General features: G+C 41.3%; 1 protein-coding gene across 1 annotated transcript in view; it reads right to left on the reverse strand.

Annotated features, from left to right (window-relative positions):
• Positions 1–27,490, reverse strand: part of hbs1l (HBS1-like translational GTPase) — an 88,646-nt gene that overhangs the window by 15,931 nt on the left and 45,225 nt on the right. Inside the window, exons 5-13 of the mRNA XM_007893021.2 lie at positions 17,460–17,562; positions 14,666–14,883; positions 9,867–10,032; positions 9,302–9,419; positions 5,576–5,722; positions 5,380–5,454; positions 4,147–4,264; positions 3,933–4,001; positions 3,683–3,787 (exon numbers count right to left, since the gene is read on the reverse strand). Of these exons, the coding sequence (XP_007891212.1) occupies positions 3,683–3,787; positions 3,933–4,001; positions 4,147–4,264; positions 5,380–5,454; positions 5,576–5,722; positions 9,302–9,419; positions 9,867–10,032; positions 14,666–14,883; positions 17,460–17,562 (1,119 nt within the window). The remainder of the gene's footprint in view (positions 1–3,682; positions 3,788–3,932; positions 4,002–4,146; positions 4,265–5,379; positions 5,455–5,575; positions 5,723–9,301; positions 9,420–9,866; positions 10,033–14,665; positions 14,884–17,459; positions 17,563–27,490) is intronic.

A 27,490-nucleotide genomic window follows, 5' to 3' on the forward strand; every position in this document is an offset into this window, starting at 1 on the left:
TTAAATTCAAACCCTATTGTTCACATTTTAAGCTCTAAACAGCATTTGAGATCAGAGGTTTCCATTTCTCCTTCCTGCAGTTAAAGGATCATTTGCTTTTAATCTTGTGTAAATCAGAGGTGGAAACAGTACTATTTAAAAATTAAATTGCAAAGTTACAAGAGTGAAGACACCAGAAAATGCACCACACCAAGAATGGTGCATAAAGTAACCAGAATAAGTTTGTCTTGCTCATTTACCCCCATGCCACAACTTTTCCCTTCTTAAATTGGAGCGACACGGGTTCATACTAAACTGGCAAATCTGAAATAACAACAAAATATGTCTGAGTCCCCACCTTACCTCCAAAAGATTGATTGGTACCACCAGTGTAACACTAAGCCATGCACGATGTCCGGTGAAGACAGGAACAAGCTTGGCTGTGAAATTACACCCTAGTTAAATAATCTCATGGAACCATGTCCCAGTTAGAGTCAGCATCTTTAGAGCGACGAAGGGCAAAAGGGAATTTGCTAAAATATCTCCTCATCTGTGACTTCACACAAACCTGTGTACAAAATCGATTCTTATTTCATTAAAAGATGTGGCATCCAAGATGTCAAAAAGCAATTGATGCAGGATGACTGATCATATTTTTGGATCACAGCCTGTTTTTGTGAATTACAAAAATCTGTTGTTTGCAATTTTATTCTACATTTCTGGAACCATGTTAATGATCAATTAACAATGGATACACCTTTAATGGAGCAGGATCGCTTACACTATGACCACTCCTGGTTTGATTCCTAACACGATAACTCTCCAAGCATCAGTAACATACATACACATAGGATTAATCGTACAGCACAAAGAGAGGCCATTTGGCCCATCGAGTTTGTGCCGGCTCTTTGAATAGAGCAATGTAATGTCAATCCCACTCCCCAGTCCTTTCCCCATAACCCTGCAAACCCGTCCTCCTCAAATACCCGTCCACCGCGTTTTTAAAAGTAGTCATCGAATCGGCCTCGACCCCCCTTTCAGGCAATGCGTTCCAGATTCGAACAACTCGTTGCGTGAAAAAATGTCTTCTCACCTCCCCTCTGCTTCTTTTAGAGCCTATTTTGAATCTGTGACCTCGAGTCACCGACACACCCACCAGTGGAAACAGTCTTTCCCTTTCTAACCTATTAAATCCCCTCATGTAATGCAAATTTGCAATATTCCATGCAACTTGAGCCAAGAGGACTACGTTTTATCTTGTTTATTGACAAAGGCGTTTCTAAACAGTTTATCAGGTCAAGACTTTCGAGCAGCTCTATGACATATACGCAATCATTACACAAAACGATAACCAAAAAAAAAGCACTTATAGCAAGTGACAGATTTGGGTGAGCGCAATGACTTGACTTCTTCCGTTACATTCCGGTACTTCTCTACTTTTCAAACGACATCTAGATTACTCGAGACATTCTGTCTACCATTCATTGTGTTCAAATTGTGTTTAGCATTAACAATGTGTGAGCATTGCGATCCACTGCATACCATTGCTAATCCATCACACCCGTCAATAGCCCATGATACCTTAATTAAGAAAACGGATGTGTAGTAAAGTATTTGGACGAGGCTCAAAACTGGCCTGCTCTTAGCATCAACATCACAGTCTTAACATTTGAGATCATGCAGAATTTTTAATTCAGTCCTAACAGCTGCAGAAAATCTCCTTCCAAGTTATGTCTGAATTTAAGAATTTTCAAAAACTCTGCACAATCCTAATTTTAAGAATATTTAATTTTAAGAAAATGAAAGTAACCATGAGAAGTTCAGACCTCTTGTGAGGATGGGATCTGTTTAACTTTGATGTCCCTCATGGGTGACGGTGTCAACACTGACTGTCTATGATCACAGCCTGTTAGCACTGACTATCTAAGATCACACGTGAACAAATGAAGAGCTACTTGTACTAGGTACTAGAAATCTGCCAGTGCCTGTGAAAAATACCCTAGAAACTGGCGGTAGCATCAAGAGCACCAGGCAATTGGATTTAACAAATACACTCCTAAATTACCAATTTTTAAGAAAATAGTAAAAGGCAGGGCACAAAAAGCCAGTCAATCACTGAAATGCTTGCCTTACGCTATGTTAACTCTACCACCATTTCCATTAATGGTAACAAAGGCACATTCGACCAGTGTTGCTACAAAACTGTTTACCACAAGCGCCTGGTCTATTGCAGATTAGAAGATTATGTGTTACATTGGTAAAAGCCACAGACAAACAATTTGGAGAACTGTCCCACCACTATTTCTGCCTCTCGAGTTGGGCGGGGCGCGAACAGCGGTGGGGTAGAAGCCGACAAATTAGATAAATGTGGTCGATAAGTTAGATGGTTTGTGGGGCTTGGTTTGTGTTTTTGGCAAGAAAAATCTTTGTGTAATCAAAGACCTGTGAACTGTGCTCAATGAAATCAGTTCTGTCATTAAGCCAGATTTTGGGACGTCTTTGCCAAAAACTGATACAGAGGGTCATATTCGTCTCCATTTATTTTCAAACTAAACACCACAGTTGGTACTTTGTTTTCTTCCTAGCTATAGAGGAAAATATAAGTTTAGAAACATGTTCCACATACCTGAAGGAATCCTCACATTAAGAGCAACCCAGTGGTCTGTGGATTGGTCTCTTAGCTGCCGCACTGCTCCTCACATGCTAAATAGAGATGTCCGCTAAACTAAGTGCTTTTGTTGTGGCTCTATTCAGTTTCATGTCAACACTCTAGACCTGCCTGGTGTTGAGCAATAGTCACTGACTCCAGTACAGCACCAGAATGGCAAGTATCTGAAATATTAAACTAATTCTGGTTTTCCCCTCAAGATTGGACAGCTCCCGACCAGTCCCAGGCTGCTCTAAAATATCCAGCCTTCCCTAAACTAAACAGAGTCACTCCAGGTATTCTCTCTACAGCATCTGTCACTAGTGTGGTGGCCCAGCCCATAAGTCTGGGGTTCGAAGGATTGTGCTAAATGTGAGGACTCCTCATCAAAGATGTGATAAATAATAATCAGTATAGATTTTCATAGTATAGCTGGGGAAGTACTTTGAACAGAAAGGACTCTCTACTTTCCTTTCCCTTTTTAATCTTTGGTTAGTTGCAACAGACTCAGACATTAAACTGCAACTTTATCTGGCAGTTTTCACAAATAACCTTAAATGTATTTTAAATGCCACACATCTGCCAATGAATATTTTGTCAAAAGAATGAAAATGTGCTATTTTTTGCTATTCAATATGCAGATACTTATTCTTCTTCTGAAGTCTCTGAATAGCTCAATGACAAAGCTTGGGTATTCAATTTTCTCGGATTCAATTCAACCAGCTGCAGAATACGAACAACCAAAATGTTCAGGTCAATGTCTGAGATCATTTTTAATCCTTTGAGCATGGACTTATCTTTCAGCTGTCAAAATATGTGCCTGCATTGTATAAAGTAGTAATTGAGTTTCTATGGAACAAATCATAATTTAATTCATTTTCTTCTCTCATTAAACTAAAAACTGTAATTTTATCACATTATATATTGATGCAGAAATACCACTTTTTAATTCTGTAAACATAATGTATCCTGAAGCACGGCAGCAATTATAGTAAAAAGAACAAACATTTCTATGAAGAGAAGGCTGGCGTAAAGAATTGTCATTGTCGCTCTTACCCTTAACAGTACAGGATTCATTTGGTGGCATGACAAGCACTCGGTCTCCAGACTGAACATATCCTGCTTTGATTTTACCAGTAACGCAGAATCCTGATCCTTGATCTGCAAAGTGCAAACAATTGAGGTTAAACAGGTAACTATGGTAACCTGGGAATTTAGAATCGATCTAAGCAACTCAACACAATTTTCACCGAATTGCTTTTACAAGCTGCATATGACAAATGTAAATACGTTTCTAAAAACAAACCTTTGAAAACATCGGATACGCTCAATCTAAACGGTTTTTCCACTGGTCTTTGCAGCGACTTGAAAGAATCTAAAAGAGAAAAGAAATGTTGAAGCAAATGAATAACTATGCTGTACAGAAATTAAAATATTATCCATGGACATTTACAATAATTCATTTAAAAGCCAGGGAAGGAGGAGGAGAAAGTGAAATTTCAAACAAAATTAATGCTGACCAATTTGCTCTATCAGACAAGCTCCATTGTACCAAGCTTTGAGTTCATGTACTTGACTTCGTGTCGTTAGATTCTCGCCATTCAATCCAGCTGTGGGAATGTAAGCAACGTCAGACTCCTGATAGAATCAAAAAGCAGAGGTCAAAACAGGATCATCTTAGCTTCTTACACCAATGTGCCTCAGTACATAGTTTGTAATCATAAAAAAATCCCTTGGCTTGACCTAATTTAGAAAAAAAAACATACTGAATACAATACTAGTTTTTAAAATAAGATTAACATTGATTTAAGAAGTAATTTAAACAATCCTATTGTATTAATTTTATAAACCACCCTACAAATCTTTATTGGGTTTGTTACTTCCCTTCCTCCTCCCATTTGTTTTATAAAATGATGATATGAAGAGATTTTAACCAGCAATATTTTTTAAAAGTCTATTAGTGTCTACACTGAAACTTCATCCAGGTGTACAATGCCATGGTGATCGCCCTCCTATGGTTTGGAATTGTGGTGTAAAGATAGGACACAGGAACTTGAGACTGGGAATATGTAGTGTAGCTTTGCATGACAAAGAACTTCATCATCCAACCTCCATACCAGTCAAACGGAAACCTTTCGGAGTTTATAAAGCCCTTATACCTAAACCCTAACAAGTACAAGTGAACTCTCTGTAGTTTGGTTTGGAGACTCCTGAGCACGGTGATGGGTTTCTGTATACCTCAGACACCTTGCTAACAAAAAAGATCAAAACTAGCTACAATCAAACTCATCCACACTCTACAAAATTGTTCTATGTTTCAAAAAATATGCCTGTAGTTTTCTTTCGCTCCACTTTTCTTAAAAAAAATTACCCTTTTAAACTTTGCTGCTATTATTTGATTAAGCTTGCATTTTTGTTTTTCACTTTCCATGTATTTTATCATGTAGCCCAACGAAAGTAGCATGTCACAGTGCAATGACATTAGATCAGGGTTTTATAAAGTAAATGATTTGAAAGAGAATCTTCTTTATATATAGTATTGTGTTTTCTGATCCACTTACTTTATTTGTGCAGTAATTTACCTCAGCATACCTTTGTTCATTGTGCTTATTTGTTTCAAGATTTTACTAGTGAAAATACGACTTTAAATGATTTACGACTGTGTAACAGTGAACCCTCCAAAAAAAATTGTTCCAGCAAATATTTTGTACTATTATTGAGAATACTGAAAGTGTTATTTCCATATATCTTACCTTGAAGCCTGCTTGCTTCAAGAACTGTCCAAGTTTATTCGAAATCTCTTTAAATCTTTCAGGGTGCCAATTCACCTACAAAATCAACCAAAAACTGTCACCGTTACAAGAATATACAATTTTCTCATGAGCTACAGGAAACTGTGGTACAAACTGAATTTCGATAATGTGTGAGACATTGACTCATTAGAGTTACCTGATCCATTTTGTTAACAGCAACAGCCAACTGTGTTACACCGAGGGAACGAACTAGTAACGCGTGCTCTCTGGTTTGTCCACCGGCCTCAAATCCAGCTTCAAACTCTCCTCTACTTGCATCTACAACTAAGATCGCCACATCAGCCTGGAAAAATTGAAAACAAAATCACTGCTAAATTCACAAATTAGCTTGAATTGCAAATCAACCAAGTATATAAAACAATTTTGTAATTCTTTTCAGGAAGATATAGAACCAATTACCTCAATTGCCTGCGAATACATAGTAACTACACTTTACAGTAAAACCATTTGAAGCACTTTGACTGTTTTGGTGAAATAATACAGACCTATATCAAATGATATATTTACACTGTGCATAAATTATTTAAAAATACAAGGATTATTATTAGATACCAATTTTATTGCAGAAATAAAATGTTGGAAAAGAATGCAATGACTTTGAGAGAAAAAATGTTAAACAACCAAAAAGTTGCTTTCTGATAGCGATCTCCATGGGGCAGACTCAGTTCTGAATTATTTTCACAAAGCCATCTCTAATAGGTACCTGCTGAAATGTCACAAATTGGTGTGCCAAAGGGGGGATTGCATGGAGAAAACACCTTTTACGTCAGAGGCCAAGCAGCTGCAATGCACCAGAGCGGGTTGTAGACACCAATTAACAACGAAACCTTAACCTTTGCTGCAAGGTATTTTGCAGAAAAATCTGGTTTGAGTTGTGGACTATTGCAAAGACTTAAACCTACACAATTGTTATGAAGATTGCCTTTTTGTTGGCTACACTTTTTTTTTGTCATGCATTCTTTAGTGGAAACTATCCCGCATCATATGGGCATTATAAATCGTGGTGGTAAAGCTCAACACAAACTGACGCCAATAAAAGGCAGCATTCGCAACAACAACAACAAGATTCCATTTATAGAGCGCCTTTCACGTCGGGAGGACGTGCCGATTAAGCATATTAAGCATATTAACATATAAAATGTGTTATAAAGAGTCCAAAATACAATGGGGTTTGATGGCTCCTCTCTTGTAGTTATAATAATCCTTACATTTGATATAGTACTTTATCACATTATTGAGACGTCTCAAAGTGCTTAATAGAATATATTTTAAAGTAGATTCACTGTATATTTTGTGGGCGAAACCCGGCAGCCAATTGTGCAGAGCAGTGTCCCACAAACAGTCGTGGATTGAATGAACAAATTTATTTATTTTTCGGAGGGATTAAAGCGATCCTCCAATCGACTAACAATCAGGTTCCGACTTACTGTTAGATAAACAGAGGCGTGTGGAGTAAGGAAACTTGCCTAAGATTTGCCCCATCTGGGAATTGAATACAGGTCCTCTCACTTGCGAGGCGAGCCCACTAATCATATACTAAGGGAAATAGTTCTTAGTCTATTGAAGGAAATTTTAAATCGTATGTTCTGGATGTATTCTGAACCTGTGACGTTGACTTACACCAAGAGTTAATCTTCAATGCGTATCTGAAGAGCCACATATGTACTGGATTCCATTTGATAGTGGTTTGTTTGAAACACAATAGAAAAAGATAGCTTACAGGAGGTATACAACTAACATACAACAAAAAAGGTGGTTTTACTGACAAGACACTTTGTTGTGATTACAAGAGATGTTTGGAAAAGGGAAGAATATTATCCCACTGCCTTCCCATTACCAGATAAATATTTGTTAAGAGTCTGAACTTTGGTGCTCTTACACTCCTCTTAGTAACTTGTTCCATTATAAAGACATAGCCCTCTGCATAAATAAATAATTCCCGATCTAAGAACATAAGAACATGAGAATTTGCTTGGCGAAAGAAGACCAAGGTCCATCTAGTTCGCTCTCCACCATCCTGGCAGCCTAACCTAAACTTTTGTGACCACTTGTCCTGTGTTGCCTTGGTGCATCTAAGCTTATCGCTTAGCATTATTAAACCGCTGCACTTTTTCACATAGGGACAGATACCTTTACTGTTAATAACTACACAGCACTCATGGTTGAGACACCTGCTTTGTCTACACAAATGAAAATTTCCCCTGCCTTTCACTTCTGTTATGCACTGTGCACAGAGTTTTCATATGTGGTTGTTCAAGGTTCCTAACCACTCATCACTTTATCTCCAAGATCTTTCATTTGATGAATGGCTGCAAAGTACATCGACAGTGGAATCAAGGGGAGGGCAATCCAAATGGGTGACAAGAACCTCAAACATGCTATTAAACCTGTTGTTTCAATAATTTTAAAATACATTTTTTTTAAAAAAATTAATTCATTCTGATTACAACCTACTCTCCATGGTGGGGGGCATGTAATGCACATCATAAAGACTGCTAAGCTGAGACATCATAAACACAAAATATAAAGGCCTGCTTCATACATTTTGTCCAAATTGGTCAAGAGTATTGCAACAATTTATAGCAAAATGCCAACTTTGTCAGGTCTGAATGAAAGCATCTTTCATATAATACAGCAGTAACTCCAGGTTCCCATCAAAATGAGCTTACTCCTGTCATAGTGGAAAATGCTGAATGAGGAGGAAATGCAGCAGAAAAGGGTTAAGTTGCAGCTATACTGGCTAAACCCACCAAATACTGATCACATCTTTACTTTGCAATAAAAAAGGAAAGTTAGATTGACAAGGCAGCTACATGTCCTATATTTGGTAAACCTCCATCTACAAACACTGGCTGTGCATTATGGCTTAAGAGTGAGCGTAGACCCATGTCTGAAATGTGCGTGGGATAAACCACAGTGCCCCAAAGTAATAAGGAATGGAAACAAGCTAACAGTTTTCACAGGTGAAAGATTAGCAGTCAAAGACGGTATTTTATGCGCCTCATATCGATCACATGTGCACAATCCATGATATGTTCTTACAATAGAACAACTCAGCTTGGGGAGCATTTGGCCTCAGAGTCAAAATATTGTGGGTTTAAGTCCACATCACCACTTTGAGCTCATAGTCTAGACTACAATGCAGTGCTGGGGGAGCCGTCCTCAAATGAGACATTAAACTGAGGTCCATCTGCCTGTTCAGGTGGATGATAAAGATCCCACGATCCTGGCTAACATTCCCCCAAATAAAATTGGCAAGAGATGAAGAGCTAACAGATTTGCATCAACAAAGAGGAGAATCAGGGATCTCCTGCAACTCTAACCCACAGTCACTCCCTCCTCTCTGTCAACACTGGGCTACTTTATGCCCTTTGCCTGTTCCACCACCAGAGGGTGAGGCTTCAGCCATTTTGCACCCTCCCTCTGGAACTTCTAAAATTGCTGCACACAGCTTCACAGGATTCACTGAACAGTGCAGCGACTGTATTTGTAGGCAAACACAGAGGCCAATTTATACATAGCAATGTCCCAGAAATAGCCATGAAGTAAATTTTTATCCAAAGAATTGCTGGTCAAGACATTGAGAAGAACTCTTTTGGAATAGTGCCATGTGATGTTAAATTCCACCTGAACAAGCAGACAGGACCTTGTTTAACATTTCATCCAAAGAATACTATCTCTAACAATCAAGTACTCACCAGGCATCGTATTGGAGTGTCAGCCTTGACTATGTGAGTTCTCAGTCCCAACATGGGGTTTGAACCCACAACCTTTTGACTCAGGGGAAATTGTGCTATTATCTGAGCCAGGCTGACAGGTAAAAGCAACACATAAGAACATCACCAGACAGTTTTTCTCTTACCTGTGCAGCACCAGTAATCATGTTTGGAATGAAGTCTTTGTGGCCTGGTGCATCCATTAATGTGATCACTTTGGTATTAGTTTCAAACTTCGTCATTCCTACATCCATGGTCACACCTCTGGGAAAAAAAATGAAACAACTTTTCTGTGTGAACCAACAAGGCCTAGGGCCTTCAGCATACTACCCGAGATGTTATAATTAACTAAAAAAGTGCTGTACTTTGTCAGTACTTATAGAAAATGAACAGGTTTGGAAAGTTTCATTTGCTTTTTGTTAAAAATACTACAAATAATCACACTCCAATGAAACCTTGAAATAGTTTCTACTCTGCCCTTCACCTCTCTGATCAGAGCCTAGTTTCTAATGTTCTTGCAGCTGGCTGAAAACCTATGATGTTTTGGTGAAAATACATTACACCATCTTAAGTCAGTGGAAAGTTTGAGATGTGCTGTGCAACAAGTCAACAGAATCTCAGTACTGAACTCTGTATTCTAAAATGGACTTTTTCAGCACAATGATTAGGTTTCAACACACACATTGCTCACAAATGCAAATAATCTATTACCTTTCTCTTTCTTCACCTGTCTCATCCAGAACCCAGGCAAAAGCAAATGAGGCTTTCCCTGCTTTCTTGGATTCCTGTTCGTATTTATGCATAATGCGCTTGTTTACATTTCCCAGAAGGTAAAGAAAATGACCCATTAGAGTACTTTTGCCAGCATCCACATGACCTGAGTAAAACATAAGAAATTATATTCATATTAATAAACCAAATTTTGCTGGAAAACAAAATCAAAAGTTAACTTTTACCAAACAGGCACATTATACTTGAACCAATATAATTCAATTTCATTAGATAAATAAAAGGTTAGATTCGGTGCAAGATCAGGCCGAAGGGCCTAAAGGCCAACAGGGGCTGATGCAATTCCAATTGGATTCTTTCCTCCTCTTTCCTAGCCTGAAGCCAACAGTCGGCATGTTGAGATCAGTTAATTCAGCATAGACCATAGGTTGTCTTGATCTTTGTGTTCAGCACCAACCACCTGGTTCTATTGGTATAGATTGGTATGGATTACCAAATACTGCGCATCATTTCAATCAGTAATAGGTTATCCAATTTCCTTCATAGTAAGAAGCAAAGTACTGATTCACATTCACAGAATTGGACTTCAATGACAACACATTTAATTAATGAGCATGGCACAATTACTAGAAACACTATCACACTATCAACGTGACACTATGGATTTTGTTTTATTGTATTTCATTTTCAACAAAGAGAGAAAATGTAAGAATCGATCCTAAGACCACAAGTGATGTATTCTTTCATTTGAATCAGAATTTCCATTGCAGGCAAAAGCAATGCATTTTTTGTTTAAATAATTACCAGATGTAATTTTCTGTAGACAGACATCTGCAAAAGTGACTGCTGAATAACAGAAGCAGTTTCCAAACCCCTGCACATACTGATCATTTCAGCTGTGGAACATGCATTTTCAGTTTCTTATTTCCTTTCCAATACAAGTGTACACAGAGGAAAAATATCTAACAGTTTTTTTTGCAAAATGCTTTCAAATTGCAAAAAAAAATGTTCCTATTAAAGATCATATCAGGTCTCAAATTAGTTTGTAACAGGCATGCATTCAGGGTGCAAAATGAATTATATCAACCGAGAACTTAATGATTATTTAAATAGCAATTTACATTTATATAGTGCCTTTCACTGTGTCAGCCTGGTAGCCCTCTTGCCTCGGAGTCAGACGATTGTGGGTCAAAGTCCCATGTGGGGACTTGGAACTCACATTCTAGGCAGACACTCCAGTGCTGCATTGTCAGGGGGGGGCATCCTTCGGTTAGACATTAAACCGAGATCCCATCTACCTGTTCAGACTGACGTTAAAAGATCCATAGCACCATTCAAAAGAGATCAGAATTATTCCCGGTATCCTTGACAACAATCATCCATATAAAATTGGTTGTTTATTTAATGGTTGTTTGTGGGATATTGCTTTGTGAACACGAACTGCTGTGTTTGCTTAAGAATTACAGTCACTATATTTCACAGTAAAGATCCTGTAAGGGGCTTTGAGATGTTTCACAATAAGGCTATATCAAATGTGGGAATTATTATTCTTCACATTGGGGAGGGAGAGGAAGGTCAGATTCGAGGCAAGGTGTTAGCTCAAGGCCGTGGAAGGATTGAATGGGGGGGCATGGAAATGATGGTGGTTTTGAAAGAAGGGGAAGGGCACTATGTCAGTGGAGAGGAAGCTTGAATAGCAGCTGCTTACCTCTGCATACCAATCAATGTGAATGCCAAGCCTGGATATGTGAACATATGTTCACAAATTCAAATTCCCGGTAACACCTTCCAGCAGCTGACGGTCCAAGCTTCATGAGATATCTGTCTTCAGAGTGGTGAGAGGATCTTTACAGAACAGCTTGTGACATGCTACCCACTTTGATGATCTTGAGGTCCATGTCCAATGCCACGCACCAGACTTACTCAACACAAGTTGCTTGATCCAGATTATTATGTTAGGGGCTTTGGTAAATAGACATGCCTAGGTAAAGCAATGAAGGTGGTTGATGATGGAGAAGAGGAGACCAGGGTTATTGTTGGCCTCGAGGATGATTCTGTGCAAGAAAGTTGCTTAGATGAGAGTGTAGCGGTAGACTTTGGTGTGGTTCAGCTAAATCTGGATTTGGAACTTGAGGCCAAATTTGAGCCAGAAAAGGATGGAGAAAAAGCATAAACTACACTATAAATTAATGTTGAAGTATCTACAACTTTGATAGTTGTGATGGTTGCACACTTCAACTCACCAAGCCAGTCAGGAACCTAGGTGTCTTGTTCGACCCTCAACTACAACAACAACAACAAGATTCCATTTATTGAGTGCCTTTCACGTCGGGAGGACGTCCCAAGGCGCTGTACAGTTGGGTCAGGACCCGAGCAAGGGGGAAATGGTCAGGGTGAGGGGAGGGAAGGGAGGGAGCGAGGAGAGCTGAAGGCACGGTCAAAGAGAAAGGTCTTGAGACCGGCCTTGAAGGAGGAAAGGGAGGAGGCAAGGCGAAGGCACTGGGGGATAGAGTTCCAGAGCCTAGGGGCTGAGAGGCTGAAGGCCCAGCCACCGATGGTAGGGCGGTTGGGGCGGGGGATGTGGAGCAGACCGGAGCCAGAGGAATGGAGGGTACGGGCGGGTGGGTAGGTAGGGGGATAGTAGGTCGGAGAGGTAGGAGGGAGCAAGGCCGTGAATGGCCTTGTAGGTGAGGGTGAGGATCTTGAATTCGATCCTCTGGGGGATGGGGAGCCAGTGGAGGCGAGCGAGGGTGGGAGTGATGTGGTCCCGAAGCCTGGTGCGGGACAGTACACGAGCTGCAGAGTTCTGAATGACCTGCAGCTTGTGGAGGGAGGTGCCGGGAAGGCCGGCGAGGAGAGAGTTCCCATAGTCCAGCCTTGAGGTGATAAAGGCGTGGACCAGAGTTTCAGCAGCGTGAGGGGTGAGGTAGTGCCGTAGTCTGGCCACATTCCGGAGGTGATGGAAGGCGGTGCCAGTTGTGGTGCGGATATGAGGGAGAAAGGACAGCTCAGGGTCGAACAGAACCCCGAGGTTCCTGACTGGCTTTGAGAGGTGGAGAGTGCAGCCTTGGATGCTGATGCTGTCAGTGCCTGAGGTGCGGAGGCGCTGACGCGAGCCAATCAGGAGGGCCTCAGTTTTGCGCACGTTGAGCTGAAGAAAGTTATCTCTCGTCCAGGACTCGATGTCGGACAGGCAGGCTGTCAGGACATCGGTGGTCGTGGAGTTGAGGGTAGAGGAGGAAAGGTAGAGTTGGGTGTCATCCGCATACATGTGGAAGTTAACCCCATGTCTGCGGATGATGTCACCAAGGGGGAGCATATAGAGGGTGAAGAGGAGGGGACCGAGGACAGAGCCTTGAGGGACACTGCACGAGACAGTGCGAGGGCCGGAGGAAAAAACATTTGTGGAGACAAAGTGAAGACGGTGGGAGAGGTACGACCTAAACCACTCAAGGACAGGGCCTTGAAGGTTTAGGTGGGAGGACAAGCGGTGGAGGAGGATAGCGTGGTCGACCGTATCGAATGCTGCCGATAGGTCGAGGAGGACGAGGAGGCAGAGGGAGCCCTGGTCACAGATGGTCAGGATGTCATTGGTGACCTTGACCAGGGCAGTTTCTGTGCTATGGGCAGCACGGAAACCCGATTGAAAGGGTTCGAATAGTGAATGGTTGGAGAGGAAAGAGCGCAGCTGGGAGGCGACAACTCATTCCAGGACATTGGATAGGAAGGGGAGGTTGGAGATGGGCCGGTAGCTTGATAGCTGCGACGCATCAAGGGAGGGTTTTTTTAAGGTGGGAGTGATGGTGGCAGTTTTTAAGGGAATGGGAATACAGCCAGAGGAGAGGGACAGGTTGATGATGTCGGTGATATGTGGGGCAAGGAGGTGGAGCTGGGAGATAAGGAGTGGAGTGGGGATGGGGTCAAGGGAGCAGGTGGTAGGTTTCAGGGAGAGGATGAGTTTGGTGACAGAGGATGGGGAAACGGGTACGAAGGTGTGTAGGGGAGGATGGGCAGGAGTCGGAGTGTGGGAGGGAAGGGGTGGGTGGATGTTGGGGGGAAGTGACCGCGGAGCGGATTCCCTTGATCTTGGATTTAAGGAAATCCAGCATCTCCTCGCAGTGAAGGTTGGAGGAGATGGCCTGCACGGGGTGGCGGGGGGGACGGAGGAGTTGGGATGTGGTAGAGTAAATTTCTACCATTTACCATCATCCTCTCAGTTTAAACCCACGCTTGTCGGATGTTGAACGACCAACTAGTGACTACCCTCCTGGGGGGGGGGGGGGGGGGAGGCAAGTGGGAGCTGGACTGGTTGTGACAGTGGTTCCTGAGCCAGGCAGGTCCACAGCACTCCAGAGCAGCGCTGATGATAGCATGGTCAGCCTGACTCGTCGGCAGGACCTGGAAGGGCAGATCAATTACTGGGCACAGGGAATCCTCCCACTCAGCTCCTGTTAACCCCCTCAAAGCCCTAAATGGTAGGCTGGTCCTCGCTGGACAAGCAGTGGGAACGCTTGCCCAGCAGTGCTATCAATGGCAAGCTATGCAGTTTCAGCTGGTAGACTCCAGCAGTACCCCAACGCACACTAAGGAGTCCCTAAGCCTAGGCTTTTACCAACCTGCGCTGAATACATTACGTAATTAGATAAGCAGGATGCGTCCCTCCAGGAAGAGAGTACATGTTCTCCTGTAAGACTGTACTCTATCATTGTACCGAACCTCTTACATTGCTATAATCAAGTCACTTTTTTTTAAATTGTGAAGTGGGAACGAATGGTACTTACCGATTACAACAAGATTGAGTAGTTGTTTTCCTCCTCTCTTTTCAAGCTCAGCTTTCACATCAATCTGTTGCTTGGCTTTGGAGGAGCTTTTAATCGGAGTCTGTATTGCTGTAGGTTCATCGAGCGCAGGATTTGCAGAATTGGTCTTAGATGAAGCCTCCAGACCTGCAGATCCTAAAGTCTCATTCTTTCGCAGGCGATCATTCTCAGCAGCTGTGCTATAGCCAGTAAAGGCATTTCAACATTATTGAAAATACTGCTATGATTATTCATGCTGCAATAATAGGAATATACTCTGTCCACTGAAACTGTGCATACAATAACATGAATGAGGGAGAATCAGAATCCCTGGATTTGACTTAGTTTTGATATCCTCATAGATAAAAAGACCAAAACGTACTGTCCAGACTTGCCCACAAGCAAGATGGTGGAGAACCACTATGCCTGTCAACCATATCCCAGTATTATTTATTGCTTTTAAGGTGGTGGATTAAAGTCAGAAAATAAGCAAAGAAGAAGAAACAAAGCATTTGTTTAGGCCCAAGAGAATTTCAGGAATTGTACATTCATAATTAGCTGTGTTTTTCCAACATCTAAAGACACAATGTACAATTGTAGAGAGTAATTTATGATGGGTAAGTAGTTTGGGTCTTATACTCTATTTGATTTTTTCCCATGCTAATTCTCTTTCCTCTCCTCTGTCCATTTGTATATTAGGAGCTAAGTATCCTCGTCAAAATAACCATATTCATACTCACTTGGGAAGGCTATTTGACTGCAGGAAGTTTGCATATAGCAGATCCTGACCATAACCTTACTCAACTTCTGACCACCGCATATTCATACTTTTCTGCAAAGAATGCTGGATATCAACCAGCAGCAGACTGACCCAGTTTCCCTGCCTATCTCATGGGGTCAACTTCCACATGTATGTGGATGACACCCAACTCTACCCCTCTGCCTCCACCCTTGACTCCAGGACCACTCTGCCCTGACAGAAGTCTGTCAGATGTCAAGTCCTGGATGAGAGCTAACTTTCTTCAGTTGAATGTCAACAAGACTAAGGCTCTCCTGATTGGCTCTTGTCAGCGCCTCCACACCTCAGGCACTGACAGCATCACCATCCATGGTTGCACACTCCACCTCACTGAGCCAGTCTGGAACCTTGGGGTCTTGTTTGACCCTCAACTATCCTTTCTACCCCAAATCTGTGTCATGACCCGCTCTGCCTTCCCCCACCTCCGCAACGTCGCCCGGCTCCGCCACTGTCTCACACCGCAGGCCACCAAAACCCTCATACACGCTTTCATTAGATCAAGGCTCGACTATGCAAACTCATTGCTTGTTGGCCTCCCCAACTCCTTCCTCCACAGGCTGCAGATCATCCAGAGCTCTGCAGCCTGTGTCCTCTCCCATACTGGGCCCTGCGACCCTATCACCCCCATCCTCGCCCATCTCCACTGGCTTCCCATCACACAGAGGATACAGTTCAAGATCCTGGTCCTCACCTTCAAAGCTCCCCATGGTCTTGCTCCACCCTACCATCCTGCTCGCTCCCTCCGCTCAGCGGGATCGGGCCTGCTTCACATCCCTCGGCCCGCTCACCCCACTATTGGCTGGAGGGCCTTCCGCGACTCTGCCCCCAACCTCTGGAAGTCCATCCCGCAGTCCCTCCGCCTTGCCCCTCCCCTCGCCACCTTTAAGACCCATCTCAAGACCCTCCTCTTTGATCTCCCTGCTTCGCCCCCTGCCCTCCACCCTCCCCGACCCCCAGCTCAGGTCCAGAACTCTGTCTGTCCAGTGCCTTGGGACGTCCTCCCGACGTGAAAGGCACTTTACAAATGTAATTTTGTAGTTGTTATTGTACCCCAAAGGCAATGAAGCTAACTGTAGTGACCCTACTACAACCTGGCTCAGATCAGTTAACACAGTTAACCGGGATCAAATCCATGACCTTCTGATCAGTGCAGTTTAGTGTTGCATCAGGCATCCTGTGAAATTACAATTCTCACACCAGTTACATGTTTCAGTATTAAGCTAGCCAGCAGATGCAGTTACACACCAATCTGCAGATTTCGAACACACAAAAATGAGGTCACTACAGAAACCAAACCTGAAGTGGGAAGATGGTAAAGGCAACAGTTTCTCAATATTACTCAGAATTCTGAAGATGTACATCAAGCTTCGAATACATTTAACAATTGATCAGTAAAAATGGCACCTTTTTTGGCCATATAACCAAAGCACATAGTCATCACGAGTCCTAGCTAGGCTTGGAGGAGAGGGAAATGTTATACTATCATGTTCAATTACAGTATTGTAGAAAATAATCAGACATTATTACTTAGTGCGGTGCATAATTTTAATTTAGTCTAGCTTGTTTACATTTCCTTCAATACCCTTTAAATGGGTTCTTCTGACATTTTATTATCCACTGAGTACTTTTGCTTTCTCAAAACAAAATTCAGAACAAAAGGTCAGACATAAAACCCCCTGAACCTGCTAATTTTTTTTGTCCGTTTCCCCACAAGCACCCCTTCCCACACCACTTTAGCAAAAACAAAAGTGAAATGTGAACTTTTTGGGCAACACAGTTCAGATTTAAAAACAGTTTAGTACTCTAATCGAGATAAGTGCAGCTTATCTTTGAAAATTATCTCTACTTTGGGCCCCACTTCTCACGATACTTTTGGTAAAAACATCCAACACAAAAAAACACCAAGTTTTTTGGTAACCACACGAGTAAGAATCAAATGCATTTTGAATAATTTTACCAAAAAAAGGGAAAAGTCACCTGGGTATATTAAATCCAGTTATCTGTTTTCCAGATACAGTCATTTTTGCTACTTTCGGGACAATGTCACAATCGACTCGGCCAGGTTGATCCTTCACTTTGCCTAAGGTAGAAACACAATAAAATCAGAGACGTAGAAAATCAAATTGCTAAATTCAACATGACTACACATGACTACCCATCCCACTTACCTCTAGACAACTTAGAAAAAACTATTAAAATAAGGGATACTTTGGTAAATGTGAAATTGTCATTCAGATCAGTTTCCACTCACACAATGACAAGGTAACAGATCTCAGACAGGGCAACAGAAGGAGCATTAATTTAAGCATCAGCAACCCTTGATTAAGGAAGAAAAGATCAGCCAGGGATTTTGCTCTTGATAGCAATCTGCTTACCATTGCTGGTACATGTGTAGATGTCAGAGGCCTGAAATTCTACCCAGACTTAGCTTGTAAGACCATTTTATCTTAAAATTTAAGATTGTGCAGAATTTTGGAACACCAGTTTTTTTGAAAAACTGCAGAAAACAGAAAACAAAATTTGGACCATTTTAAGAATTTTTCACAATTCTGCATAATCTTAAATGTTGACACTTTGCTCATTTTTCTCCCCCTATTTTCCCCTCTCTACTGCTCTCCTGAAGGTATTAACTTGTTTTTTCTTCCACAGGGGTACAGTTCTATGGGCACCATTGCCCAAATAGCCATTAACTATGTGTGAGTGAATTTTGGCAGGTGAGTTGACTGTTAAGCCTGATCCTTTCCTAATCTAATATCCACATATGAGAACTTCCTAACACAAAGTGGATAGCAATCGGAGAATCCCATCTAATTTTTCCCTCCTTAAATCAGGGAAACTAAGGAAACCTGCAGTGCCTAACTGATACACTAGACGAGAATAGATAAATCTGCAAGAGTAACGATTCAAAACTAGGAAAATTTCTGGTCTATAAGAATTAGTGTGCATCAGATGGGTCAGGAGCTGCTATGTGCTATGTGCAATGCTCACTTCTGAAACAAAACATAGTGGGATCCAGCCATCAGAAATTGAGCTCACAGAGTAAGCTGAGACTCAAGTGCAGTAGTGGAGTACAACTGTAATGGATGTTGTTGTTGTGAAGTTCAATACCTGATCTTCAGGTGGACGTTATAGATTTCATACCATCATTCAAAATGAGAAGAAAAAAGAGCATTGGGCTGAGTCCCATGAACTGAGTTGCACAATCCTTGTATAGTTTATTGCTGTGGGTCAGTTTTGGACAAAAAAGGGAACACAATTTTCCTGCACTTTGAAGTTCAATGGAGCACTTTTTCAAAAAAAAAACTGCAAAAAAAGATTCCTAGAAAAAATATAAATTTTCCTTTACTTTTTGGAGCCTCCCCCTCATCTGTGCAGTAGTGCCTCACGTAACATTTTAATACAGTGTTTGAACAAGGCAAAGATTCCAGCTGCCCTCCTCAAATGCTTGTTTGAAGTTTCACTTCACAATCATTGAGGTCTGCAACTCTAGTAGCATCTCAAGGAAATAGATGATGTGTTTTCGTGGTTTATCTCTAAACTTGATGTGACTGATATAGTATCCCTATGCACTGATGCCAAGTTCCTAAATACAGGAAAACCTAAGAATTCATGCAGCTGTATAATGTACTTCTGCCTTTTGAGATATTTAATATAATTTCAGAAAGCCCTTTACCCTTCAAGCCAATCCTAACTATAATCCCTCCTTCTGAAAGGGTGAAAGAATCTAGCCAAAGGTTTAGCCACCACCAGCAGTCAGTAGGAAGTGCAATTGAAGTGGGGCACAATGGATAATGACAGTTTCTCCTTCCTCCCTCCCTCTCACTTTCACACTGTACTTCCCTATCTAGCGACCCAGCTGAGGCCAAAAAATAACTCTCTCACGAGTGGTAGATCAACCTGAATCAAATTTACAGTCTTCTGGTCAGGAGTCAACACTGCTTAACTATGCAATAGTTGAATAAGCCGAATGCAAAGTATTCTCAATCCATTTCCCCACTGTATAGGCCTACAAGACTTTAGAACAAGTGAGAGATTACAACACATACACAGAGAAAAGAATAATCAAATAACAGTAACTCACTGGGAGGTACAATATTTTCAACAGATTAAATATTTAAAGCAAAATATAAAATTGACTGAACTGCTGACTCTTCCAAAGCTTCCCCTTTCCCTAATTAGTCATCTGGGTAAACACAAGTATTACTGGACTCATGGGGTCCATGGTCTGTACGGCAAGAAGTATTTCATGCATCCATTGATCTCAGCAAGCCTCCAGTGATGTGAAATACAGCAGAGATGTGAGAGGTGTCTTACAAACATTTTATTTTTGGTCAACCAAGTATCTGACACATGCAGAAAATCATGACCACGCTTGAGAGTAGCCAAACCAAACCAAAATTTCCATGCATCCCACTTACACATGGAAATTCCAGAGATAGATTGTTGGATTGGAATGCACACTCTCTCCCTGGAGGGATGCATCCTTGGGGACCAGAGTGTGAGTTGCGGCATTGCTGGAATCAAACCTGCTAAAATCGTATAGCTTGCTGTCGATAGCATTGTCTGGCAAGGTTTCTCCCAGTGTCCTAGCCAACCATCCTCCAAATAAAATTGGTCACTCATCCATGGCTGTTTGTGGTACACTGCTGTATGCAATTTGGCTATTGTGTTCATCTAAAATACACAGTCACACCACTGTACAGTATATCCTTTGAAGCTCTTTCAGACATCTTGAAGACATGATAAGAAGCTGTATAGAATGCAAGGATTGTTATGTTTCTCCTTTTCAACTATTTATTTAAGTCCCTCTTAAAAACTAATATGGATTCTGCCTCAACTACAGTCCCAGTTTTTTTGGTCGGCCCATCATCATGCTTATGCATGCCACCAATACATGGAAATGTCCCCGTGTCTGGAATGGAGCGCTTAGTCTCACCCAGAACAATGTAATCCTCTTAACTCAAATTATGAAGTATTACATGCTGGGTGGCGAGAGTCAAGTCTTTGGAACAACAACAATAACTTGCGCTTATATAACGCCCTCCACGCAGGGTAGCATCTCTGAGCACTTAACAGTTGCGGAGCCTGACTCCGAGACGGGGGTGGGGAGAGGAGAGAGGTGACCGTAAGCAAGGTTAAAAAGGAAGGTTTTCAGGCGGGACCTGAAAAAGGGGAGAGGGGGCAAGGCGGAAGGGTTGATGGAGAGTGTTCCACAGTTTCGGGGCATTGTGGCCGGAAGTGCGACCTCCAATGGTGGAGCGGAGGGTGCGAGGGACAAGCAGGAGGCTGGTGCTAATCAAGCGGAGGCACCAGGTGGTGGATTGGGGAGTGAGGAGGTCAGGGAGGTAGGGAGATGCTGGGGAGTGAATGGATTTGAACATGAGTGTAAGGATCTTGAAGTCAATCCGTTCGGTATTGAGGAGCCAGTGGAACCTGGCCAGAACTGGTGAGATGTGGGTACGGAGTTTGTTCCAGGTCAGTATGCACAGTTCTGAACGAGCTGGATTTTTTTGAATAGTAGAGCTGGGGAAACCAGCGAAGAGTACGTTTGAGGAATCCAGGCTGGAAGTGACAAACGCATGCACGAGGGTTTCAGCTGCATTGGGGCTAAGGCACAGTCGGAGGTGGGCAATGTGGCGGAGGTGGAGGAAAGCAGTCCTGGTCAGGCACTGGATATGGGGGAGGAAGGACAGCTGGGGGTCAAACCGGACGCCTAGATTGTGCACTGGTTCAGTGACTCTGAGGGAGAGCCCAGGGAGGTTGAGGAGTTCAAATCCACAGGAGTGAAGACGTTGACAGGAGCTAAGAAGTATGGCTTTTGTCTTGTCCACAATCAGCTACAGGAAGTTTGCACCCATCAAGGCCCCGATGTCTGCCAGATAGAACATCGGCGAACCTGGAGTCGATGCTGGAGGAGGCAAAGTAGATTTGTGTGTCATCCGCATACATGTGGAAGTTCACCCATGTCTGCGGATGACATCTCTGAGGGGGAGCATATAGATGAGGAAAAGAAGACAGCCAAGGATAGAGCCCTGGAATACCCCTGACTGGTCAGGGACGGGAGGAGAAAACTATTTGCCGAGATGAAGTGCAGGTGGTTGGTTAAGAAGGAGTCCTGTAGCTCAGTGGTTAGAGCACTCGCTTTGCAAGCGAGAGACCTGAGTTCAATTCCAGGAGGGGGAAACCTTGGGCAAGTTTCCTTACTCCACACGCCTAATAATAATCCCTCCAAAAAACAAAAACAATAATAAATTGGTCATTTTCAATCTACGACTGTTTGTGGGACATTGCTGTGCGCAATTGGCTGCCGCGTTCGCCCACAAATATACAGTCAATTCACTTTACAGTGTGTTCTGTGAAGCGCTTTGGGACGTCCTCCCGACGTGAAAAGCGCTATATCAAATGCAAGGATTATAGGATTGTTGAGGAGTGTGGTCCCATTAAGGTGGATGAGGGAGGAGAGGTGGTGGAGATGCAGGAGGTCGAAGAGGCAGAGGGAATCCTGGTCGCAGATAAGAGAGGACGTTGTTTGTGACGTTGACAAGCGTTGTGTCTGTGGAAACCCAGAACGTGCAATGCTTTCAACCACTATGCCCCGAAACTTTGGAACTATCTCCCTCAATCCTTCCACCTTGCCCCCTCCTTCCCCATTTTCAGATCATGCCTGAAGATTTTCCTCTTCAACAGTGCTTAAGTTCACCTCCCACCTCACCTGGCTCAGCATTGGGCTCCGCCACTGTTAAGCACTCCGAGACATTACACTGTGTGAATGGAGACATATAAATGCAAGTTGTTGTTGGAATGACATGTACAGGACATCTGTTGATGCATCAGCCATGTTAATGTTCTAGAGAGGTCCAATTGCCTTGCTTACTCAATACCAACTGCTTACTCCAGGTCCTAATGTGAGTGGCCTTGGTAAAAGGAAGAGCCCTCCCTCCCTGCAGCCATTACCCTTGTGATTCCAAGTAGGAGATACCTCATGCTAATAATCCTTGTGATACAAAAAATGTTTTGTAACTTCTCCCTTTGTTCCTTTGTTAATTCAATGAAGGCCTGTTACAAGCACTTCTTTATAACACCAATTTGGTTACAACAACAACTTGCATTTATATAGTGCCCCTCACGCAGAGTAGCATCCCAGAGCGCTTGACGGAGGTGGAGCACGAGAATTATAATGCAATAGTGCTGAGGTCCTGTTCATTGCAGATCCACGCAGCTGACCCACTTGCTTCCCACATACTGGGCAGTTTTCATGCTAAAATAGCCAAATTACAGGTAATTGGATAACAACATCATTTCCTTCTTTGCATATACACAGCAAATAGGAAGTGATAGCAGCAGTGAGCAGTTGACCAAGATATTGGCCATTTTTCATTTAGCGCGGAAAAAAACAGTAGGTACATAGGAAGCCACCTGGCCGGCTGCAGACATGTGCAGTGAAACAAGCTATCAAGTATTATTGTGATTGTATGTACCTCAACCACAGAACTGTGATGAGGCTATCACGTACCTACCCTTAAATATACACCTGCCAGTTACTGACTCACCAACCAAAGGAAATAATTTTTCCCTGTATGCTTTGGCTAAGCTCCTCAGAAATTTAAAATCCTCCCACAGGTCTCCTTTTAATCTCTAGGGTCAAATTGTTTGTGTATCATCATATGGGAAAGAGGAAAGTTAAATACTGTAGTTATGTTGAGTTCAAGTTTGACTACTGACAGAAGCAAGGACTCTATTCTGATCCAAACACGGTTTGCTGCATTAGCTTTCATGTGCTAATGGCAGTAAGCATAAAATGTGCTGTCCTAGCAAGTTACTCATTGGCAGTGTTTCAGAACTAAGTTTATGACTTACATAATAGGCAAATGTAATACAAATACACAGTCGTCACAAATAAAATAATCAGTTGCATTTTTAGGCTCTTAAAACCAAGAACTGCAAAATTTTTAATTTTCTTTTAAAAATCAACATTCTTCCATTAAGGAAATTGAACTATAGAGGTGTAGGTATGAAAGGTATTGCTTTATGGCTCAGTATGCAGTCCACATCTGACACAAAATGTAGTTCAACAACAACAAATTAAATTTTTTGTACAGTGCCTTTCACGTCAGGAGGATGCCCCAAGTTCATTCTTAAATCAGTACTTACTTTACTGCATTGCTAACATTTGCATTTCATTCTAACATAGTCAGGTACATTTCTGTTTTTTCTGAGTGAAAACATCACCTCTATTAAGTCATAAATTGTTAATATCACTAAACAAACCCCCTAAGTGGCAAAAAGGTTCACAAGAATCTATCAGATACCTTGGAAACCACGACATCAACCACTGTACAGGTTCACCTTGTGGTCAAAGTTGTTACAGATATGTTTCAGGTGGGGGAAACTCAATACCACAGAATCCTTTGCTCTGCAATATTTATAATGAGATCTTACTGTCTATGCAACATGCAAAACCTGGGGTTATATTCACAATAAAGCGAGCAGGATTGTGCGACGAACCCCCTGAACTTAGTAGTCAGTCAAAACAACTTTGAAGGGGGGTTAAATGATAAAACTGTTGATTTTGTTTGTTCATTTACCATCACTCAAACTTAAGGAAGTATAAAATCGTAAACCACATTTTGAGGGTGGTTTGCGCACAAAATAATTATTTTCATGATCCCTGACTGCATCAGTCTATCACCTGCTGTACAAAGAACAGGCTCGCCTTCAAGCTCCCTACAAATCTGTTTTAGCCCGTTTTTAGGATTTTAATCAAAAAATTGCAGCTTGTTTTTTCAACCATTTGCAATATTTTACAATATTTAAAAGGTCTAGAAAGTAAGCTCATTTGTTTCCTAGTCATAAATGTCAAAATGTTGCATATTTCAGTACATATTTACAATAAACTGTTAAAATCAATGTAATTCCATTTATGCTCACATGGAGGCAATATTTTGTTAAAGCTGCACGAAACCACACTGAAGCAGCATTGCTTTTTGAAGGCTTTGTTTACAATTATTAAAGCAAAAAAAACAATTATATCAATTCCAAAATAGCGCTTTTCAAGGACTTAGACTAAACGTCTTTTTTTATTTTGTTTTCTATCACATGTATACAGACACAGTCCAATTTAAAACAATTTGCTAACAAATATGATGATACTGTCCAAAAGCAGGTGCATACAAAATTGGTCCGAGATTCTTTAGCGCAAATCAACATCACTCAAGGTGAAGGCTGTGAGATATTAGCCATATAACAGGATGCTGTATAATTAGCAAAGGTACAAAGTATTTGCGACCACTTTGCCTGGGTAATATTCTTGAAATTAAATCCTAAATATTTCAAGAATGAACTTAAAAATTGTTCTAATATTAAACATCTCACGTCCATCCACAGTCCTGCCTGGAAAAAAGCTCAAATATTCAGTAATCATGAATACAATATCTCCATAAATAATAGTAAAAGTGATTATCCAACAACATACCTAAAGCATAATGAGGAGAAATTATTATTTGCTTTGATGTTTATAATACTTTGTAACTGGTGCTTCATAATAGTGCAGTGCTGTCCACATGAAAAAACACAGGAAGTTAAGCCAACTTTTGGCTAAGCTGTATTGTCACCCCTCCCTTTGAAATGACCCTGTACAAAAGGATTCTGATGGAATTCCCCCTCCCCTCTTTCCACACCCCCAAAAATATACTGGGAACTTAATTTGTTCATAAATTGGGTTATTTCCTGCATAAAAATGCATGCTAAAGGGGATTTCCAGCAAGTCACATCTTCATCAACTAATCTTTACCATGCACACTGAAGACTAAATAGAGCAGTTTTAATACTAATTTATTATAGTCACATTGGCATAACAGTCACCTTTAATAGCCAAATAGGATCATTCAGCAAACTATATCCAGCGAATGGAATGTTTTAAAATGAATCTTGCGAATTATTTCCTTGCTATTTAGTGTCCAGAGGGGAGGGGGGAGAGAGATGAATTATCATTTAAGTGTCCAACTTAATAAAAAAAGGTGCAGCAAGAACAACACCATAGAGCTCTCCATGGATTACAATGGGATTTGGAAACTGTTTTGGTGACAGCAGGTGCTGTAAAAAAAAATCCAGAGCACGCCTTGCAAAACCAATGGAGGTGAAAAGAGACTGTTTTGGTGACAACAGGTGGTGTAAAACAAAACAAAAAAACCCAGTGCACACCCTGCAAAAGTGACTGAGATTACGTTTTACATTTTCTACAAGCTTGCAAGCAATTTCATTTCCATTCTTCCCAATTTGACCTGTGTAATTTTTATAAAGAGATGCATTAGAACTTGTTTAATGAGCTGGTCATAAAGCTGGCTGCTTGCACCAAGTTTAGTTTTGTAGGCAGCGATGGCAGAAATCATATCCACCAACAGCATAAAGCTGCTGGCCTAGTCAATCAACACATCACGGTAATTGTTTACTGTTAACATTATAGGTTGAAATAGATATGTCAAAGAGTTTTGTCAATTTTAAATAAAACAAAGGCTGCTTTGAACAAAAAACATGACACCATGACCGCTAAAAAGCCAATTTATAATTTTAACTCTCTCTGCCGTTGCTGTTCTTGAGTCTCCATCTCACCATCTCCATCCCGTTTAAAGACTAATCACTTCAACTGCTTTGTTAGAACTTTTTTGGTCAGCTGAGTGTCTGACACATGCAGAAACCCATCACCATGCTTATAATAATAATAATCCTTGCATTTGAGATAGCGCTTTTCATGTCTTCTCGATGTCTCAAAGCGCTTCACAGAATAGACTATAAAGTGAATTGACTGTATATTTGTGGGTGAAACGCGGAAGCCAATTGCGCACAGCAGTGTCCCACAAACAGTCGTGGATTGAAATGACCAAATTATTGTTTTTGTTTTGGAGGGATTATTATTAGACGTGTGGAGTAAGGAAACTTGCCCAAGGTTTTGCCCTTAAGAGTATCCAAATCAAACTGAGAATTAATAATAATAATCGTTGCATTTGTTATAGGGCCTTATCACATCTTTGAGACGTCTCAAAGCACTTAATAGAATATACTGTAAAATGAATTGATTGTATATTTTGTGGGCGAAAAATATATTTGAGACTGTGATGGTAACCAAACTCACTCATGTATAGTGAATTCCATGCATCCCACCTACACATAGAAATTCCATAGATTTATTGTTGATTTCTTTGTTAGTCATCTTTCTATTTTAATCATAAGGTACAGTGAAAACTCACTATGAAGGGCAGTCAATAGACTTCCTTATTTTGTCCTTATAGTGAAGTGTCTTAATTAGTGAGTTTAGTTACTATCACTCTTTCAAATGGGGGGAGTGAGGGTGAAAGATTGGTACCTCACAAAGTAAGGTTTTATTGTACTTTTAAAATTACAAAAAATATTCCCCTGTAAGGTTTATATTTTGTAAAAGATTTCTGATATAACATTTTTGCTTACCTATTTTGTTCACATACAAAATACAGTATGTGAAGCGTTTAAAGGCACGCTCCTGACGTGAAAGGCACTCTATCCAGTTCAAGGAATATTATATTAAGAACAAATTTTTGGAATTATATTAAATCTTGTGTGTGTATATATAGATACTTTTAGTCACAGGTTGTAACAGATTATAGGGATGAAGTATAGTAATATTTTAAGATGAAATTTCTTATCTGATTTAATTTCGATCTGTTTGATGAAATATTCAAATCTTGTCTTATCAACTCAGATAACCATGTTTTTAAATTCAGCTCCGAAAAGTGAAACCATCACAGAGCATCTCATTCCCAATGCTATTTGCAGGTCACAATTGTATGGAGTTTAAAACAAGAAGGTACAAATGACGTAACGGAAAAGACAATGGACCCACACAACACATGCTGTACAGAGAAATTACTAACATACAAGTCACAGAGACATGTCCAGTCATACACACACCCTGTTCAGCACAGATTATTTCATTGAAGAGTGTTTTGGGGAATAGAGAGCAACGTGGGGGAAAAAAA

Source organism: Callorhinchus milii, unplaced genomic scaffold (assembly GCF_018977255.1).
Source record: "Callorhinchus milii isolate IMCB2004 unplaced genomic scaffold, IMCB_Cmil_1.0 Scaffold3, whole genome shotgun sequence".
Taxonomy (NCBI): domain Eukaryota; kingdom Metazoa; phylum Chordata; class Chondrichthyes; order Chimaeriformes; family Callorhinchidae; genus Callorhinchus; species Callorhinchus milii.